The 21,690-nt window shown below is 47.3% G+C and overlaps 1 protein-coding gene across 4 annotated transcripts in view; it reads right to left on the reverse strand.

The window, feature by feature from the left end:
* Positions 1-1,937: 1,937 nt before the first annotated feature.
* The window catches only part of COL15A1 (collagen type XV alpha 1 chain), a 103,908-nt gene continuing 84,155 nt past the window's right edge, over positions 1,938-21,690 (reverse strand). For all 4 annotated transcript variants that reach the window (XM_066367574.1, XM_066367572.1, XM_066367571.1 and 1 more), the window contains 10 exons: positions 18,865-18,945; positions 18,381-18,430; positions 17,145-17,289; positions 13,695-13,759; positions 11,378-11,506; positions 11,171-11,230; positions 10,406-10,465; positions 5,797-5,982; positions 4,365-4,480; positions 1,938-3,015 (listed from right to left, as the gene is read on the reverse strand). In XM_066367574.1, the coding sequence (XP_066223671.1) occupies positions 2,802-3,015; positions 4,365-4,480; positions 5,797-5,982; positions 10,406-10,465; positions 11,171-11,230; positions 11,378-11,506; positions 13,695-13,759; positions 17,145-17,289; positions 18,381-18,430; positions 18,865-18,945 (1,106 nt within the window). In that variant the 3' untranslated portion in view covers positions 1,938-2,801. The remainder of the gene's footprint in view (positions 3,016-4,364; positions 4,481-5,796; positions 5,983-10,405; positions 10,466-11,170; positions 11,231-11,377; positions 11,507-13,694; positions 13,760-17,144; positions 17,290-18,380; positions 18,431-18,864; positions 18,946-21,690) is intronic.

Here is a 21,690-nt window from a genome sequence, read left to right on the forward strand (position 1 = left end):
CCTTGCATTCCTTACAGGTTCAAGCAACATAGTTGCAAGCCTTAATAAAGCCCAGAGGATGCAAGCACTCTGAGGGTGGCTCTTGCCATTGTTCTTTAGGCACCACCACACAGCCTCATCCAGGTTGGCGGAGAGGATTCCCTTGGACCTCCGCCATTGTGCTCTGTCCCCCGCCCCCCATAGCTCCTCAGTCCCTTTGCTCCTTTGTGCCTTTCATACTTTGCCTCCCCATGCAGTCTGGCCCTGATACAGGTTGAGACGGGACAGCGCTTCTGTCTCTCTGGTTCTGCATCTGGACAGGCCTTGGATACTTCCGTCTTTAGGCCTCGGGCATCTACAGTGTGGACTCTGCAAGGACCCCCTCACACTGTGGGACGGACTCCTTGTGGCATATCTTCTCTCCCTTATTAGGTCTGAGAGCACCAGCCTTGAGGTCCATTCAGGAGTAGAGTGAGGGCTTAGAGACCTCTCAGCCATTGTGTTTCAGCTGTGTGACAAGATCCAGGTGTTAAATGCACCAGGTGTTCAGAGCAGGAAGCGTGACCAACGGTCAGCACGTTCAGGGGAAGGGGTGATGCCACAGATGAAGCAGAGTCTGCAGAGTTATTAGCAAGAGAGCCAGGCTGTCGACACCCAGAGTGGCTAAGGCTCCGCCAAGATGGGCGTGGCATGAACAGCTTGGCGGAGGGTCCTCTGTATCTTGACGACAGGAAAGCAGATGCTCAGTGAAGGGTCTTGAAGCCAGGCCCAGGTTCTAACTGTCATTCTGAGTCTGAATGGGGCTGGGCTTGATTCAGGGTCTCTTCTGGGAGGGCCAGTTGCTTATACCCTCCTCTGGGGCATGAAGAGGACTGAGAAGTCAGGACATGAACCTCAACACCACTTCCCGGGGTGAGCGAAAGGGGTCTCTCCTCCTTTTGGTTCTTCCAGAACCCCCACGCACCCTGCCCCTCTAGAACCCAGGGCCATGGCCGGTTCTGATGAAAATGGGTGGCATCTTCACTTCATGGCCTCAGGAGCCTCATACCCTCTCCCTCCACAGTTTCTGTCCGTGCCAGACACCCCTGCCCCCCAACCTCTCAGTCACTCCCTGGTCCTCAACAGTCCACCTCTGGGGCTTTCCAACCTATCACTGCCTTCACTCCATGACTCGTTAGAGAGTCTCATCACTCTTCCAATTAGGAAGTCTGTAAGTGGAGGTTCTGGATTTCTTTTTTTTTGGGGGGGGGAGGGTCAATTTCCTTCCTACCTCAAGGACTACTCATCTGGATTCACTGTGCCGAGTGTCTGAACCAGCCCAGCTGAATGGGAGGAAATATCCCGGCATGCCTTTTGCCTGGTGATCCTGTTTCTCCTGCAGGGTCCAGCTGAGAGGCAGGGAGTCACGGACTCAGGGCAGGAGGAAGGGGATAAGCAGTGGTTCCTTGAGAAGCTCCCAGGCATTACAATGAGACAGGCCCCGAGTCTAAAACCAACCGCATTACTCACCAGCTGTGTGACTTGGACCAAATGACTTTCTGACCCTCAAAATTTTTTGTTTGTTTCTAAAGTAGAGATAGAAATACCTATATCTTGATGAGGAAACGTAAATGGGGTTTATAATAAGTCTGATACATAATAACTAGGAACTAATGTGCTTATTTTATCCCAACTTTCTTGAGAGAAAAAATGCAGGCTTGTCTAAAGTCATGTCATGTTGAAACAGTCACAGTTCATCCTGTTTCCCGTGCTGGGGTCCTTCTGCCTCCACCAAGTGGGAGAGAGCAAGCAGGAGCAGATGAGCATGATGGGAAAATCTTCCTGTTTTCTGATCATCTCCCAAGGACTACACAAGTGCCAGTGACAAGGTCTGTAAACTCACCCCAAGGCCACTTCCATATCAGTAGTGCAGAATAAAGGAACACGAGGGAAAAAAGTCAAATAAGAGAAAGTGCCTGGAAAAGATATTTTTATGTCACTTACATGGAAAACAATCAAAGTATACAGCATGAAGATATAGGTATCTCGGGAAATCCATCCTCATGAACCTGTTTGTTCAATCGCAGTTATAACTCAAAAGTTGCCAAATGGGTGGGGGTGGGGGGCAGGGCCACCAAGGCAAAGGTCGTAATTATGTGTTATTTCTTTTCTAGTTTCAGATAACATGAAGTTTAAACTTTTCCAGCAAGTCAGAGTGATATAAACAGATGCCATACCAGAAGATGATTGTAGCAAAAATATAAAACTCCTTAAGCATGATGACAATATTTTAGGGGAAAAGAAACATTAAAGTCTGATAGTATCAGAAACTACAAATAAGATCGTTTGAGCAGTTCCATATCGCTGTGCGAACAGCAGTTGCAAATGATGAATGTATATTAAAGAATATAGCATTTGGTCTGCACATAACTTAAACAAAGGGTAACGTTTCTAAACACTGACTTTGTAAGAAAACACGAAGGACATCTTACACTCAACAACAATGGTTAAAAGGAGGAAATGACTTTCTGAAGGATGCAGTCGGCAGAATGCCAAGGCCTTTGTTTTCAACTTGCCCTTAACCATGTTGGGATGTGTTCACACTGCCTGGGGTTTCCTGCAGAATCTAGCACCAATAGATGGATCAGATGTTGGTTTTTTTATCTGAGTCCTCGATGTCTTCAGTTTTGGGTGTATTGAGGTATGTTTTCTTTGGTTGCTGTTGTGATGAATGTGTGATAAAAAAAAACACTAATATTTACAACATTCAAACATTTTAGATTTCAGTGTCAACTCTTCACATAAGAAAGACTGGGAAACTCTCAAGGATCATGGGAAGGTCATTACTTCCTAGCGTCTGTCATGAAACTGTTTTCGATACAGAGAACAATTAGCCTACTAGCGCAGCTATACGCTTTCTGGTCCAGAATCTTCCCGGTGCTCAGTGGGGAGGCCAGTCCTGTGACGGCCATGTCGGTGGTGCGCCATGCTTCACAGTACTTATCCACAACACGCACTCCGTGGGTGCTGGAGCCGTGCCAGACGACCTTCTGGGGCCTGAAAAGTGATTTTGTCGTGTTAGTTTTTTTTCTTCGTGGCATATCTCAGTGAACAAATTGGCATGAGGCTAATGAATCATGTCTAATCCCTGAACCCTCCATGGTGTGACCCCACATTGTCTCTCCGCCCTCAGTGCTCTCCCAGTTAGCTGAGCACTCTACGCTCCAACCACGTCCAGCTCACACTTGTTCTCAGATCATACTCGGTGCCCCGTGAACCTTTGTTCTTCAGTTCCCTCGGTCCAGAGCAGCCTCTTTCATTTTCACACCAGTGATTCTTTCTCATCTCTCCAAGTCCATTAAATGCTTCCACTTACAGGAAGCCTTCCTGATTCTCACCCCCAAGTAATGGCAATATTTTTTCTGTGCTCCTATCATCTTATCTGCTTCTCTATTTTCCGATGACAAAGTTCTGTCTAGACCAGGGCTAGTCAACCTTTTTATACCTACCGCCCTCTTTTGTATCTCTGTTAGTAGTAAAATTTTCTAACTGCCCACCAATTCCACAATAATGGTGATTTATAAAGTAGGGAAGTAACTTTACTTTATAAAATTGATAAAGCAGAGTTACAGCAAGTTAAAGCATATAATAATAATTACTTACCAAATACTTTATGTAGGATTTTCGCTAAGTTTGGCAGAATAAATCTTTATAAAACAACTTACTATAGTTAAATCTATCTTTTTATTTATACTTTGGTTGCTCCACTACCGCCCACCATGAAAGCTGGAACTCCCACAAGTGGGCGGTAGGGACCAGGTTGACTACCACTGGTCTAGACTCACAGCTGGTCTGTGTCCGTCTTCGCCTGTGGGCTGTGAGCCCCTTCAGGGTAGGGGCTGCATAGGTTTATTACTGTGCCTTCCAGGCCCAGCATCAGGCATGGCATACAGTATTTGCTGAGAAAAGGTTTGCTGAGTTGTTCTGTTCTTAATAGCATACACAGTTTTCCAAGGACTGGAGAGCAGCTCACAGTACAGGGTTAAAGGGTCACCAAGAGTAACATTCTTACCACTTATTAAGTGCCTACTGCATTCTAGATGTTCTCACGCTTATCACCTTATTTTCACAATGATTCCGTGGGATAGATATTACCTTGCCCATTTGACAAGTGAGACAGCTGAGGCTCAGAGAGCAGAAGTGCCTTGTTGAAGGTCCCATATTAAGGTCCTGGACCCAGGTCTCCTGGTCCCAAACCAAGGCTCTCTCCATGCCCTCAGCTGCCTCTCTGAGGCTTTACGCTGGCAACTACCCAGAGGGGCAGCAGACAAAAGCGTGCCATGATTAGAATGTCTCCTAAAACTGTCCATCATACCATATACTTTGAGGATTCCACCCCTACTTACCAAGAAGGATCTGTCATCACGTCTCGGCCATCAAAGGAGTATATTGGAACATGTGTACTGAACTGACCTCCATGGCCAGAAAAAATTGAGTCCCAATTATTGAAAAGGACTTGGCCCTATGGAGACAAAAAAAAAAAAAAAAAAAAAAAAAAATGCCACATGAGAATCATTGTACCCTCAGCCTGCAAATGGACTGGCTATTTACTCATTCTTTAAGGCCAGATGTCACCTCACACCGAAGCCACCAACCCCAATCATAGAGTCTGGACAGAGTGGGAACTCAGGAAATGTTTGTGGTTTGACTTTATAATCCACTCTTGAACCCTTTCGGTTTTACTGTCTTATTTCTTGAGGCCATTTTTTTTATGACATGTATACACAGTCTCATTCCCATGAAAGTGTTTCAGGTCTTCATTTTTATTATTGTTGTTTGAAAATTTTTATATGTATACATTGAGCCTTAAACTTGTGCCACTCCACATTATGGGTGATATGAAGAGAAATTTTTTCTGAAGGAGCCCCGTTTCCTTCATTATTTGTATTCCAATCATACAGATAATCTGAATGGCTGAATGTAGTAGGAAAAACCTTGGGCAGAGATGCAAAGTGCTGGGTGTAGGGTCAGGAGGGAACACGCCAGCCTCAAGGTTCCAAACTGGAGTACTGGGGTCCCACAAACCCGAGGGTCTCAAAGGGCCTTTGAGATCTGGTGGGAGGCCAGGACCCAGGATGTGTGTGAGCAGGGACAGCAGTGTCCCTCTGTAGCTTTAAAGGTGTTGGCTACCTCCCTGGTATAATTATACCATTGAGGGGTCCTATGAGGTCCTGCCTTGCCCCCCGTGAGGGCAGAGAAATATCTTTCAGGCTTTGGCAGCTTAGATGTGCCAAGGACACCAAAGCAGGGTGCAGGACAAAGCGTTCCGCTCTGGGGCCGGTGCTTACCAGCTGTTTTCTGGTGCCACTTAGCTGATGCCCTACAGACGGTCTCCTGAGGTGGAACCAAGAGCCCCAGATGTGGGGATCAAGGAAACTAACACTAGATTGTAGTGACTCTGAGCAAACTTCTTTCTCCTTCTGAGCCTTGGTTTCCTCATCTGACAAAAGAATAACTCCCATTTTTCTTGGAAGTATCTATTAAGATAATGAATGTAAAGTACTTTGGAAACATTCAAAAAAAGCTATGTAAATGGAAGAGGTTATCATTCCTTCCTCCTGTCTGCTCCATGAGTCACATGAGCAGGAAGGACTACCGTACAAATTAGAAAACCGAGTTCCCAAGAGGGAGAACGACCACCCGAAGTCACACAGACAATCAGGAGCAGGCTTGGCCTTGAGCCAGCACACTTCTGATGAAGTCAGAGAGTGGCCATTGCCTCCAATACCTGTGGAGAATAGTGCACCCAGGAGGCCATGGGACCATATTTATTTTTACCTTGAGGTTCACTATTGGAAGGCTGTATCTCTCTGCTTTCCTCACAACCGTGGAAAGATCTTGCAAATGGGAGGACAGGAATGCTCGGTACGTGGACAACAGCCCCGCAGCCCTGGCTTGCTGGAAGCACTGAAAATCAGCTCGAATGTCCCCAGAGAATGGCATGTTCAGAGCAACCAGGTGCAGCTGAAAAACACGAGAGAAGACAGTGCAGTTAAAGAGTTAAAGGCAAACCCCGAGTCTCATAACCATCTCCTATTCCGAACAAGATCCCCGACATCTCAGAATGGAAGGCACACCCGAGGGTGTCTTCTTATTCGATCTCTATCTGCCAGTGGAATTTCAGTCTCAGCTTGCCGTCTGCAGTGAAGAAGAGCTCAGGTCTCCCAAAGCAGCCGGTGTCAGCTCTCTGAACAGCTCGACACGGTGGGAAGTTCTCCCATATGTGAGAAAAAGGATACAGGATAAAGCACTTCAGAGATCTGAATCCGCCCTGCCTACCACTTGGTGGAGACTCTTGGGTCTAGTTCAGTTTCCAGGAGGCTTTTAAGCCAGCTGTGGTCCTGGATCCCAGAACTACACCAACCTATCTGCCTCCTGCCCTTTCTTCCACCTCTCGAGTAGGCCTGGGGCTGTCCCCAAGGGGCCGGAGAGAAGAGGCATTGAAAGGAGAAGGTCGTGACAGTTATTACTAAGACTGCTGGGACATATCCTTTTGGAAACATGGGGTCATACAGTAATTCTAGCCTCACATCTCTGCCACTGTGGTCAGCAGCCAAAATAAAAGCCATTCTATGGTCTGTTTTCTCCCATACTTTTGCTCCCCAAACCCAACCTTCTCTCCCAGCCTTGGCTGCTGTACCCTCTGCAATACACCCACAATCCAAGAGTCATCATCTCCCTCCTACATCTTAGAAACAACTTTTACATCATCAGCATAGGGCTGGGAGGGCTGGTGCAGAAGCCGGGCCCAAATCTCCAGAAAAGAAAAACACCTTGAAAGATCTTAAACCAAAGGACATGAAATGAGCCTCATGCAGTCAGGCCCTATTTCTGCTTTGCCTCTCAGGTCCAAATGTCCCCAGTCCCAAGTGTCGCCATGTTGGCATTCTTCTGCTTAGCCAGTGTGCGGCCAGTGGCCCACACAGCCCTGAGCTAGTGTCCAGACTGCCTCATGCACCTTGCACTTCTTTGCACATTTCCTTCCATTTCAACACCACTTTCCTTCCTCATTTCGGAAAGGACGGACTCCAAGCCAGCTACTTCCCCAACTTCTATTTTTATTTTCTCTCTCCCTGGTTTTGCCTATATCACCATGCTAAGTAGAAGTCTACCCCCACCCCCACTGAAATGAGGTTTTCTTTTTTTTTTCTTTTTTTTTTTTTTTTTTTTCTCTTTTGTGAAGCTGGAAACGGGGAGAGACAGTCAGACAGACTCCCGCATGCGCCCGACAGGGATCCACCCGGCACACCCACCAGGGGCGATGCTCTGCCCACCAGGGGGCGATGCTCTGCCCCTCGGGGGCATCGCTTTGTTGCAACCAGAGCCACTCTAGCGCCTGGGGCAGAGGCCAAGGAGCCATCCCCAGTGCCCGGGCCATCTTTGCTCCAATGGAGCCTTGGCTGCGGGAGGGGAAGAGAGAGACAGAGAGGAAAGGGGGGGGTGGAGAAGCAAATGGGCGCTTCTCCTATGTGCCCTGGCCGGGAATCGAACCGGGGTCCCCCGCATGCCAAGCCAACGCTCTACCGCTGAGCCAACCAGCCAGGGCCAGAAATGAGGTTTTCCATGCATGCTCCAGGTAGCAGCACTTTATGCTCCTGCATCCCCAGCCTTTAGGATGGGGAGGAGCCTCGGCATGATGCTGGCTTACCATGACTACTTCTAGGCCACCAGGCTTCCAGCCCCACATATAAGCCCTGGTCCTCCGATGCCCTTGCTACCTGGTTATACTGCCCCTACCCTTGTCGTCCTCCCTCTCATGTATCTGCAGACTGTGGAACCCAAGGGAAGAGGCCCTCTGATCTCATCACCCTCCAACCAGTGTCCTTCGAGTGCCTGCACCAAAGGGCAGCCCCAAGAAGCCTGGATGGCATTGGGCTTCCCTGCTGCTGGGGACACTTAGGAATGGTGCAGTGGTTCAGGGCTTCCCTGCCATGCCTCTAATGCCACCCACTTCCACCTCTCAGTTAAGGAACTAGGCAGACAAATGTCTGGGATGATGGCTGTTTCTAAATGGTGGGATCTGGGTCTTTTGTGCACTCATGTTTGTATTTCTCTAATTGCTAGAACGTTTTTTGTAATGAGCACAAGAATGTTACAATAATCAGAATGTTAAAATGGTGACTTTGTGGATGGTTGTAGTTTTGGTAAAGTTATAGGTGATTTACTGTTTTCTTCTTCAGTCTTTGTATTGATTGTCTCAACTTAATACAGTAAATTACTTTAGAATTTATAAAATATTATTTTAAAATTCCTTTAGCTAACTTCTCTCCTTCACAGCTAACCCTTTTTAAGGGCTACATATACTTGCTTCTCTCTTTCCTCATTTCACCTCCCACTTACTCCTCAGCAAACCAGAAAACGTTTTTTTCTGGTATCTAAATTTGAAGGGCACCTTTTAGTTCTTTCAGTGAACCTCATGGCAGCAATGTAACACTGTTGGCGTCTACCTTGTTTGGCATTCTTTCTTCCTCTCTGGTTATCGCATCCCGGTTTCCTTCTCCTTGTCATATTTCTTCATCAGCTCCCTTTTATGGTGGTGGGGCTCCTCCTGGTCCAATCCCTTCTCACTCTAGAGATTCTTTTTAGGGAATCCTATCACCCACCATCATTGCCATGGTTAGGCTGAAGACTCTAAGCCTATATCTCCAGAACAGACCCACTGTGGGGTTTCAGATTCTCATATCCTATTCTCTCCTGGAAGTCCCCACTCAGATATCCCACAGGTGCCTCAGACTCACTAGCCCCACATCAGCTCCTGTGTGGTTAATGACAGCACTATAGGACATGTTCCTCTGGTGTCTGCCAAGCCATGCCTTGTTCTTTGCTACAGTGCCCCCACAACACTTGTTAAAAAGAGTGGTCTTAGTGCCCTGGCCAGTTGGCTCAGTGATAGAGTGTTGGCCTGGCGTGCGGGAGTCCTGGGTTCGATTCCCAGCCAGGGCACACAGAAGAAGTGCTCATCTGCTTCTCCACCCCTCCCCCTCTCCTTCCTCTCTGTCTCTCTCTTCCCCTCCCGCAGCCAAGGCTCCATTGGTGCAAAGTTGGCCCGGGCGCTGAGGATGGCTCTATAGCCTCTGCCTCAGGCGCTAGAGTGGCTCTGGTTGCAACAGAGCAACACCCCAGATGGGCAGAGCATCGCCCCCTGGTGGGCATGCCGGGTGGATCCCGGTCAGGTGCATGTGGGAGTCTGTCTGACTGCCTCCCCGTTTCCAGCTTCAGAAAAATACAAAAAAAAAAAAAAAAAAAAGAGTGGTCTTAGGCTATGCAATCTTGGCTGCTTTTGATTTGTCTGGGAGTGGGTTATTGACCCAAGATGACCCATAGAGACTATCTCATTCAAGACTCTGAATTGAGCCAAGTAGTACTGGGCTCTGCAGCTGTAAGATCAGATTGAGTTGGGCCAAGATCAGTGCCATGGCAACCCAAAGTTGTGTGTAAGCTTTGTAGATATAACCCATGTCTGTGCATTAGGGGTGGGAGCGGAGGGGAGGCAGGAAGAAAGACCTTAGCACAGGTGGTCTGTAGAAATAGTGGAGCAGACTAATAGCAGGGACAAGAGTTGTACTTCCTGCAAATGACTCTGGAAAGGAAACTACCATCACTCAGTTACTCAAGAAGAAACCTGGACATCATTCTTGAGCTCCCTCATCTACATCTCTCCACATCCAGTCAATAGCCAGAGCTGTCCCTCAGGTTTCCTTAATCTCCTCCAGTCTGCCCTCTTTCCACACGTTCACTGCTGTGTTCATAGTCTAGAATGTACAGTAGTTGCCTAACTGGTCTTTTGCCATCTACTGGTCCTGTCTCCTCCAATCCATTTGTATACTGTATTCAAGGTAATTTCTGAAATGCCTATCTTATAATAATGCCCTTTTCTTGCTTAAGGTCCTTCATTGCTCCTCACTGCCCACTGGAGAAAGCTGAAGTCCTGAGTATGGCTTACAGGCCCTTGATGACTAGTCCATACTCTTTGCAGACTGAACATCTCCCTTCTGCCTTGAACGTTACTCCTTTAGCCAGATGGAAATACTCACAATACAGAAATGTACAGCACTCCCCCTTGCCTCCCTCTGTTCCACACACCCTGTGCCTGGAATTCCCCCCTCTTGCTTCCACCTGGCTCTCTCCTGCTCTCAACTGCCTTTTAAGGTCTTAGTTTAGAGGCCACCTCCCCTAAAGAAGACAGACTTTGACCTTGCACTCCCAGCCTCCCGTGTTTGCCTCACCCAAAAGACTTACCACCCTGCATTGTAATTTCCTATTTTTTGTCGGCCTCTCTTTCTAGTCTACATACATCTTGAGGGTAGGCCCTTGTGCCCAGTATGGGACCTGGCACATAGTAGATACACACCCAGCATTTGCAGGTAAGTGTAGGACTTGTACTTACTGCAGGTCTCTCATAATTGGCACTTGAAACAGACATCACTGGAGGCTGAAGTGGATGTGGCTATTGTGTAAAAAAGGAAAACAAACAGGTCTGAATATTTCATTTCATTCAATCTGCTCTTCAGAGTACATTTAGGTGCAAGTGCAATGTTTCTTGAGAAGATACTTTAAATAGTTTGTTATGGTCTTTTGGGCCACTCTTCACTGGGAAAAGTAACATGCGTGAATAAAAAAACAATCCTCAGAAACAGGGAATATTCTCAAATCTTTTAGAAATAACATCAAAGCAGGGAAGCAGAAGACCCAGGTTTTATAGTCGACTCATTCACTTAATGGGGCGTCACCCTTCAGAGCCTGTTTTCTCATCTGCAAAATGAGGGTGATAGTACCTGCTCAACGTGTTGCTATAGGCTTAAGAAACAGACAGTGTAAGTTGCCAATGAGTGCCAAATATTAAAGGGTTCTTTTAGATTGCTTATGCCAACCATGATAACACAGACGAATAAACTGAGGCCAACAGAGGGCAAGCTCCTTGTCCAAGAGGATTCAGCTACGACTTAGGAACAGCTCTCCAGCCTCGGGGTACAGTTTTCTCTCCATTCTGTAGTGAGGACCTTCTGTCTGGTCACTGCTGGGCTTCCACCAGATACTGAACCATGCAGAGCCGGCTCTGCAGAGTTTGGAGAGCTCGATGCTGGGCGCCAAGGGGGACTCAGTCAGTGCTGAGGAAGGGAGGAGCGCGATGCAAGGCAGGAAAACCACTCACGTTGCTGGAAAGCGCAGGAGGTGGAGGACTGTCGGCAGGAATGGGAATCAGTTCTCCCAGCTTTAAGAAAAAAACACCGTGCATTGAAAATGAAACAACTAGAAACTGTTCGCCTCTTTTCAAAACAGAAGATAGCATTGGCAGGAGTAGATTATTATTTCTCAAGGGTGTCTGGAGGCAGTTTGTTAAAGAATGTTTAAGAATTACCTGTAATTTTTTCCAACCATCTCTCACACGAATGAAAAACTCAGTGCTGTCCCTCAGGTAGATGAACGTCCCTTCAATCACCAAATGTGCTTTCTGCAGCATGTCATCCATGTTGCTAAAGGCTGTGACCTGTCGGGTAATTTAAAATTCCAAACACTGCAGTTACCATGAGAACTGGGGGCACACCTGAAAAACTGGACTATTTGTCAAATTCAATACCATCCCCCTCATAGTCAATGAAAAGGCTTACTGTGCCATATAGTGATATATCACTTCATTAGGACAATCTTTTGTTATCAAAAACAATCTTTAATTATTATTATTATTAGTAGTAGTAGTATTGATTTTAGAGAGAAAGAAAGGAGAGAGATCAATTTGTTGTTCCACTTATTCATGCATTCGTTGGTTGATTCTTACATGTACCCTGACTGGGGATTGAACCTGCAACCTTGGCATATTGAATAATGCCCTAAACCAACTGAGCTACCTGACTAGGGTCAGGACAATCTTTTTTGATAAAACAAAAACAAAAACATGAATTATTTTGGAACACAATACTAAATTATAATAGCTGTGTTAAAACAAGAAGATAATATTTTGTGAGCATAAAGACATTTAAAAACTGCAGATAGAGTTGTCTTTGTTGGGTGCTGGTATTAGCAAAACGATTGGCAAGTTTCGCCGCTTGCATTTCTGTGAGCTACGCAGGGGCTTTGACGTTGTTCAGTGTGTTATCTCAGGCTGCTCCTCTAAGAATTTCAAACTTGTTTTCATTTAGAATAAGAAATGAAGCAAGTGAACAATGTGACTTAGGTCTCGAATCATTTTTGCCTCATCGGGTAGTTACAATATTAAATACGCGACAGAAAATGAGGGTCTGTCATTTCTGTCTAAAAAAGCTGCCAAAGATTAGATGGACATCTTGGCATATCCAGGAGCAGACATAAAAGCTGTAAAAAAAAAAAAATCTCTCAACAAGCACCAAGTCTCCAAGAAATATCAGCCAAGAGAGCTTTCATTTTTCATTTTAACTGAGAAGGATTATAAAAAATTAATTTTCACCTAGCCTTGAAGATAATGACTGTGTGTCTCAAAATGGCTTAGAAATCCCCCAAAGGCACGAAATATTAACACTCCATCATCTGCTGGACTGTTCTTTCATTTGGCAGCCCAACTGCCCAACTAAAAGCCCACAAAGATCATAGAGCATTCTTAGGATGCCTGACATCCTTGTGAGGCATTTGTCCCTCTGCTGATGCATCATAATAACCTCTGGGTGCTCTAGCCTGCCCCAGTGACCTGCAGGGACTGAGTGTATGGGAGACATCCTTGGGAAGAACAGAGGAGGCAGAATTACCAGCACAGGGCCTGTTGTGATTATTGCTTACACTCTAGTGCCTATTATTATTATTAGTATTATTATTGATTTGAGAGAGAGAAAGAGAGAGATCAGTTTGTTGTTTCATTCATTCATGCATTCATTGATTGATTGTTTTGTTTGTTTGTTTTTTGACAGAGACAGAGTCAGATAGGAACAGACAGACAGGAAGGAAGAGAGATGAAAAGCATCAATTCTTCATTGCAGCACCTTGGTTGTTCATTGATTGTTTTCTCATATGTGCCTTGACCGAGGGGCCACAGCAGAGTCAGTGACTCCTTGCTCAAGCCAGCAACCTTGGGCTCAAGCCAGTGATCTTGGGCTTCAAGCCAGCAACCTTGGGCTTCAAGTCAGTGACCTTTGGGCTCAAGCCAGCAACCATGCGCTCATGCTTATGATCCCACACTCAAGCTGGCAACCCTGCACTCAAGCTGGTGAGCCAGCAGTCAAGCCAGATGAGCCCGCGCTCAAGACAGTGAACTCAGGGTTTTGAATCTGGGTCCTCAGCATCCCAGTTTGATGCTCTATCCACTGCACCACCACCTGGTTAGGCCACTGGTTGATTCTTGCATGCACCCTAACTAAGGATTGAACCCACAACCTTGACATGTTGGGACAGTGTTCTAAACAACTAAGCTACCCAACCAGGCCCAGTGTTTATGTTTTTTTGATATAATACCATTGGTTCTAGTTACAGTTTAGTGAATTAAGGATTACAAAGGTACAACTTAAATCATAAATGATTTTGTAGTCTGTGTCTTTTTACTTAACAAGCCATCCGAAGAGATATAAATATCCTGTTTGTGGGGTTGCACCAATGCTATTGCCATGGAGGCCTGATTCCCACATAAAGGTGTCCCAGCCCGCGACACTGCAGCTGCAGTGCTGACTAAACCCGTGGAAAGCACAGAAAAAATACACACTGGTTACTATACTGACCAGGTTTCTGGATGCAGGGAGTCCTGGCTGTCCTGGAGGGCCTGGCGGGCCTGGCAGGGCCACAGCTAAGACGAAGCAGAAAAACAACGTTAGGAAAAGTCGCACTCTCTGAAAAATGCCTCAGGTGTTACATGGCCACCTAAGGGAGCACGTGCTACCCCACTCGCAGTGCGCTCTGAACCTTGGGCACTCCGGACCCAGCACAGGACTCAGACACGTGGACTGGTTTGCAGAAGAGCTGGGCTTCTTGATCGTAGCACTGGATGAAGCCCCGCCCAGGACTTTTCAGTTTTATAAGTGAATATATTCCCTTTGTTGCTGCTGCTTGTTCGAGTTGAGTTTTCTGTCACTCACATCCAAAAATGTCCTGACTCCTATAACTTACTTCACCCAGGAGACAAGCAAGTAACTACTGAACAGAGAAAACAGACTCAGAAAGAGGAGGTGACGGCGCCCAGCTGCAGGTGGAGGGCAAGGCAGTGAGGTGGCCGGAGCCCTGGTCTCAGGGCAGGAGGCAGGGCCTCAGTCCCCAGGGTCTCAGTTCTCTGCTGTGTGCTCCTGGGGAAACAGCAAGCTCTCTGAATCCTGGTTTCCTCATCTGCGAAATGTAAACAGGCATTTCTTCTGCACAGGGCTGTGATGAGAACAGGAGAGCAATATAAACTAGGAATGTGCTCTGCAAATTGTATGGCATGTAGCCAGAGATTCTTAGCTGTTGAAGAGTCACAGGGCCCTTAATAATCAGATAAAGGCTATTGCTCTCTTTCCTAGAAAAATGCACTTGCACGCACACAATTTTATATGTTAGTGGTAGGACAGTTCCTAGAGGCACATCACCCCTGAATTCTCAAGGAGTTTATAGTTCCCCAACAAAAGGCCCTGACTTTAGGAGAGCATAAAGAAGTATTATTACAGCTATTCTTTTCCTGTCCTTCTACCTAATAATCCTCTATCCTCCCCACCCCCGCCCCCCATCTGCAAGGCTCTTGCAGTGTTAAGGATGTTTTTCACAAGTCCCAGTAAAATTGCTGTATCAGGTTTTTCAGGTTATTGCAAATAAGTGTGCTGTCCCCACATAGGACCTGACAATCCACACACAGGTGGTGAATGTCCCATGGGGAGAGGGGCAGAGGGCTCGGATTTGGAGCCCAGCCATGTCCCTTACTCGTATCTGTGACCCTGAGCAAGTCTCAACCTCTCAGAGCTTCAGTCTCTTCATACATGAAATGAGTTGTATAGCAGTATGTATTCCATCTCCCGCCCAAGGCTGCTATGAAGATGAAGTGGGATAATGAATACGAGAGTGTGTCGTAAACTCGGAGTTGCCGTACAGTAGGTGAGGGGCAGTCGTTGTTCTACTGAGCAGGGAGTCCTGGGGACCCCTAGTGCAGGGCTACTGCGGACAACAGATTCTCTGCGTCCTGTGCTTGCCCTGTGGAGTCCCCCCACCTGCGGTAATTCCTGATCGCCCCTCCAGGTTGAGTGGGCACCTATCCATCCAGCACCTTCTTTCTTTGTAGGGTCCGTATCTCTTGGGATCTTCCCCTTTATCACTACAACCATTTGGTTCCAGAAGGAGCTGCCATATTCTCATACGACCCTACCTTCTGGCCACAGGGAACTGGTCCAAGGTTGGACAACTGGCCCAAGTCAGGCCAATCAAAGTCCTTTCCCAGGAATTGCCCCATCCCAGGACTTTTACCACTAAAACTGAGAAGGAAGGCCCAGAATTCTTGCTGATGATAGAAGCTGTAAGTTGTCAGTACCCTTACTTCCCACCATGCAGAGGATGTGGTCTGTGGTGAAGAAACATGAAGCTAGCACACAGAGTCGCTGAGATAACAGGTGGCCAAGAACCCTCACAGGGGTTACATCCCCGGTTCTGGCTGTGCCTGAGCTCCTGCTACATGTCTGCCCCTGTCGCACATGGACTGGTCACCCCTTCCCTTGTATCCACTACATTTCCCTTTTGCTTGATCTAGTTTGAGTTAAATTTCTGTCACTTGCAGCCAAAAGATCCAAGACGAAGCCAAAGCCCCAGCTCCAAAGTCACCTCCCGTGGAAAGTTCTCCCCAGTGTCCCAGACATTGCAGGTATCTCCCCAAGTGTGTTTCCACGCCTGGCTCACGTCAACCCAAACAACCAACAAAGATGCAGCCATGCTATTATCGCTGCTAGTATTATTTCCTACCGTGGGCAGAGTGGGAAGAACACAGGCTTCAGAGCTACACTGATCTGGGTCCTAAACCTGTTGGTGCCAGTTATTAGCTGTGTGACCTTGGAAAGGTTTCTAAATGTCTCTGGATCTCACTGTCCTCGTCTGTAAAACGGGGATGCTGATAGTTTCCTTGAAGGGCTTTGTGAGATTTGAATAGACTAATGTAACAGAGTGACTAACAGAGTGCCTGGCACTTGGTAAATGGAGATTTTCTTCTGTTTCATTCACTTTTCATTTGAGGAAGGAGGTACCAACAGATGAAAGAATTTTTACATAGAGAGTTAGAACCAGTGCTTGTCCTCAAGTTCCTTAAGGCCAGGCATAGGCAAAGCTGTCAAGAAGTTTCCACCCACACATGAAAAAGATACTCAACAGCATTGGTTTTTAGGGAAATGCAAATCAAAACCACAATGAGCTACCACTTCACACTTCACACACACTGGGATGGCTAAAAGAAAAAGAAGATATAGTAATAACAAATATTGATGAAGATGAGGAGAAACTGAAACTTTTATACACTGCTGATGGGTGTGTTAAATGTTGCAGCCACTTTGCAAAAACAGTCTGATAAGTTTCCTCAAAGAGTTAAGCATGTGTGAGCCAGCAATCCCACTCCTAGGTAAATACACAGAACTGAAAACACATGCCACACAGAAACTTGTTTCTGTTCACAGCATTATTCATAACAGCCAAAGAGTAGAAGCAACTCAAATGTCCACCAGCTGATGAACAGATAAACAGAAGGTTACAATGGAACATTAAGCAGCCATAAATCGGAATGAAGTTCGGATACACACTACCACGTGATGACCCTTGAAAACACGGTGCTAAGGGAAAGAAGCCAAACACAAAAGGCTACAAAATGCAGTTCTACTGATATGTATGTCCAGAGCAGGCAAGTCTGTAGATACAGAGAGTAGAGTATTGGTTGCCAGGGTCTGAGGGGAGGAGGAAAAGTGAGTGTCTGCTGATTGGTACAGGGTTCAATTGTTGAGGTGATGGAAGTGCTCTAGAACTGCAGTGGTTATGGCTGCACCACTGAATTGGACACTTTAAGTGGGTGAATTTTACAGCATGTGACTTATCTCAATTTGACAAATAAAAAAAAAAAAAGAAAAGAAAGAGGTAGAAAAAGGCAAGCAAATAAGCAAGCATGTCATTGACATGCCACCCGATGTGGTAACCCTGACCACAACAGCAGCATAACTGAGGACACCATTCACAGCACTAACCTGCTCCTAAGATAGCTGGAGGTCCTGGTGGCCCTGGGGGTCCTGGTGGCCCAGGAGAACCAGGTCTTCCAAAGCCAGGTGGCCCAGGCAGGCCAGGAACACCTGGGGGTCCCTGGAGCCCACTGACAGGCTCCCCTTCCTGGACCTGTCAAGGCAAGGGCACAGGGACAGAAATGAGAAAGCACCATTAATCACTGGACATCTGTCTCGTCTTTTTATGAGGACATTTGTAAGAAGTCAATCAATACCAGCTTTGTCATCTTTATCTTCGATCTTGGGCACAGCTCGGGTGGTGTATGACCTAACAAGCAGCAGCCCAGTTATCACGATGAATGACACTCGAGAGAAGCCCAGAGAGCCCCAAACTCAGAAGAGCCCCTAGAGATCATCTGGTCCAGTCTTTCCAGTTCACAGATAAGAAACCAAAACCTAGACTGAGGACAGGACTTACCAAGGACTCAAAGCAAATTAGCAGCTGATCTAGAAGTGGAACCCACTCCCCTGACTTTATTGGCTTTACCCCCATGGTGCACTTTGGGACCAGAGCCTGCTTATGGTCCCTGAGGGTCAATGATCTTGTCATAATCTTATTAGAGGCATAACTCAATTTCCTCTTATGTGGCCTGGAAAAACTTGTCGGCCTAAAAAGACCACACTTATCTAACAGCTCCCTCTTTGATGAGATATCCAAAGAATCAAATAGCCCCTCTGAAAATATCTCCCTCACCTACCATTCTGCCTCCATTATCTCATGTGTTCGTTATTAATATCTCTTCATGTTTAACGATTTTTCTACCATTAACATAAATCAGGCACCACAGATAGTGACTTGGAAGTGACATGAATGCATATGGCTGTGGCTAGCTCCCTTTTCTCCATGGGCCTCAGCCAAGGTCCTCATCAGTCAACAAGAGGCTGACATGCCAGTCCTGCTTCTGCCTGTGGTGCTATGGCGGACCCTTGACTCTCCAACTGCCTAGTCACATGCAGGGGCCTCACTCAACAAGGAAGGTGATGTTGAGGAATCACCTCTCACAGCCAGGCATGGACTGGAGGCCCTGACACAGAGAAGTCACCAACAGAGCCTGTCTTTTCTCCTTTGAGCCCCCTTTTCCCTTCTCCTCCTGGAAGCAGAGGACGTTCAAAGGACATTTAGTAAGAGTAGGATAAACCAGCCTCTGACATAAGCCCAAGGACTTGGCAACACAATCCCAAATTTAGAAGAGAAATACTTACCTGAATGCTGCTCAGAAAATGTCTCAGGTAAGCGGGGTCCACTGGAGGGCCTGGAAAAGAAACACTTCGTAAAATTCGAAATCATAGTCTCAGAAATTTAAAAATCAAAGTCTCCAAGTTGGCAATCGTTAACTATTTCCTAATGGAAGCGAGTCCATATTGGGTAAACTAACAGAGTGGGCGCAGGGGCTGGAGGCAGAAACCTGTCCTGGTCTGGACCCCCATCCCAAACGCTGTGGGACCCTGGGCACGTCCCGGACCCGCTTTAGGCCTCATTTTGCATATGAAGCATGAATAGTGAGAACTTCTGGTCTCTCTTGGACATGTGCTCCATCTTGGACATACGTCACCCATGCCTAGGTCTCTCTAGAACTCTGTGGAGCTGGTGGTCAGGGTGGCTGTGTGATTGGTCTTACTCTCTGACTCAGTTGGATTTTTCAGGGACAAAAACCAAAGGCCAGAGCTAGCCCAAGGGGTGAAATACCTGGTGGTCCCTGGAGCCCCTGGTCGCCCTTTTCTCCTTTTGAGCCTGGAAGACCCCAGGATCCTTTTTCTCCTTTAACACCTGTCACAAAATACACATACATTAAAGGAAAAAAAAAAGTAGAGAACCACCTTCGCCTTATATAAAATGTTTTTGAGACAAGTTTTTTCAAACTTAGCCCTTTTAGCAAGGTCCACTCAACAAACAAAGGCCTAATGAGAGCGTCAAGTCCTTTGCCAACTGATGGGTAAGACAGAGGTCGATGCAGCAGACATATTCCTGACCTTGAGAGGCTCAGTCTTGCTGGGGAGACAGACCCCGTGAAGGGTAATGGGAGGGAGGATGGAATAAGTGCTATCATAAAGATACCAGCAGTGCATCATGGGAGCCAGCAGAAGCTACAGTGAACTTTCCCATGGCCTCACACACATGTCTGAGGCTCCACACCAAGCCAGGCTCGCAGTCTCCTCTCCTCTCCTCTCTGACTGGGCAGCATGGCGGTGCAGGGGGAGGCGGGATCTCAGGAGTGTCGCAAAGGACAACGAAGGGTGCTAAGTAGTCTACTGACAAAGTTGGAAGAATTCCAACTGTGCGACAGCCCACTCTCCCACAGGGCTTGTGAGAAGCCCCCTCTGCAGAACTGGTATCACAGGCATCCCCTCCCCCTACTCTTTATAATGGAGAGAGGCATGAACTCTTTCTGGAAGTTCAGTCATTAGGAGAATCGATCCTTTCCCCCATCTTGATGGGTCATGGTCACTAGATCTTTGAATTCCTGGAGGCAAGAGAGATCAACTGACCAATGCTTTTGAGCTAGAGACAGGGGCACAGAGTGTAGATGAAGTTGGGGCTCAGTCTTCCCAGTGTGGGGGGAGGAATGTACCAGAGGCATGGCACTGCCAGCTGGGGTCAGTGGGAGATGCGGTCACACCTGGCTAGGCCCCACTGACCTGGGAGAGCGGCGGAAGCCAGGATCTGGAGGGCGGGGCTCTTGAGACCTCCGCCACCCACAGGGAGACCATGGTGCAGCCCAGAGACGGGTCAGTGAGACCACCACCCACAGGGAGACCATGGTGCAGCCCAGAGACGGGTCAGTGAGACCACCGCCCACAGGGAGACCATGGTGCAGCCCAGAGACGGGTCAGTGAGACCACCACCCACAGGGAGACCGTGGTGCAGCCCAGAGACGGGGTCAGTGAGACCACCACCCACATGGCTGGTCCTCTGAAGGAGCAGGAACAGAAGCAAGCAGGAGGATACCTGGGGCACCAGGGCCAGTATCCAGAAAGGTGCTCCCCCCCCCTCCCAGAGGAACCCCGTCAGGAAGGGACACCACTGGGCATCTGAGAGAGCAAATCCATGCCGGCCCCTCCTTCCCAACGCCCACCTGGAGCAGGAGGAGGGGAAAGCCTTGAACTGGATCTGAGCATGGAGTCTGAAAATAGCCTGAACTTTGTAACCACAGTGACAGAAAACCCATGGGGCCAGATATCATCAGGGAAACTACCACCTGGCCAGCCAGGGTGACAGAGCCCAGCCAGAAGGCGGTATTGGAAAGAAAAAAAAAAAAGGCCTTCACCTGTTTAAACTGCAAGTGTGCAGACTTCTCTTTTTTTTTTTTTTACATTTTTATTTATTCATTTTTTTTTTTTAGAGAGAGGAGATACAGAGAGAAGAAAGAGATAGAAAGAACAGAGGGAGGAGCAGGAAGCATCAACTCCCATATGTGCCTTGACCAGGCAAGCCTGGGGTTTCGAACTGGCGACCCCAGCGTTTCCAGGTCGATGCTTTTACCCACTGCTTCACCACAGGTCAGGCCAGACTTCTCAATCAGAAGAGGGACAGAGGATGCGTGAGGACAGAGGACCAGAGTGAGCGCCCGCCTGCATGCTCAATTTCCTGGCCCTTCCCCCACTCTGAGGTGTGGAAGGTAAGCTCCTACAGAACTCAAACTTGCTGACATTTACCAATCAAATGCTCAGAGCCAGGGCTCCTCACACTCTGTGTGCATGCACCGCAGCAGGGAGCTTGCCAGAATGCAGCTTCGGACTCAGCAGGTCTGCGGTCAGGCCTGCAGAGGCTTCTGCAAGTCTAACAAGCTTCCTGGAGATGAAGACACTGCTGGTCCGAGCATGCTCTGCAGCAAAGCCCTTCTGAGCAGCCCTGGCTGTGCCCTGCACTAGCTCTTGGTATATTGCATTACAGTGGTTTTTAAAATACTTTCACTTAACAGAGCCTAAGTGCCTGGGTGGCAGGAACCGTAGAGAATTCACAGGGGACAGCACTAAGCAAGGAGAAGGTATCAGTCAGTGGTTGCTTTACGAACAAACTAACAAATACACAAATGGAGTGCTTCTTGCCAAGTAGGAAGCTCAGCCAAGATGTGTAGAATAGACAGATGGGTGACAAAAGCAAACAGAAGTGCCCAGTCCCGTAGCCTGTGCTCGGCTGTGAGCCCACCTCCTAACACGTGCAGCGGGTCTTCCTGACCACCTAGTCCAGGCACGGCCAACATACGGCCCGCAGGCCGGATCCGGCTGGCATAATGAGTTTATGCGGCCCGTGATTAAATTTTTAATATTCTCCGCTACTTTAAAATCTCAGCTACTAGAAGCGGAAGCATCTTTGACTATTGGAAATCGAGATATTTAAGAAGATAGTGACACGTGGAAAAGAATTCCATCTGTGACTAATCTAGGGTTAACTTCCAATAATTGGTCAAATGGATTCGCAATACTTCTTTACTTTTTAAAAAAATTCCATTATAAAGATTTACAACTTTTGTACTTGTCTGTACTCAATATGAACTGTTTGACGTTTAGCGGT

The sequence above is a fragment of the Saccopteryx leptura genome, chromosome 2 (genome assembly GCF_036850995.1).
Source record: "Saccopteryx leptura isolate mSacLep1 chromosome 2, mSacLep1_pri_phased_curated, whole genome shotgun sequence".
Classification (NCBI taxonomy): Eukaryota; Metazoa; Chordata; class Mammalia; order Chiroptera; family Emballonuridae; genus Saccopteryx; species Saccopteryx leptura.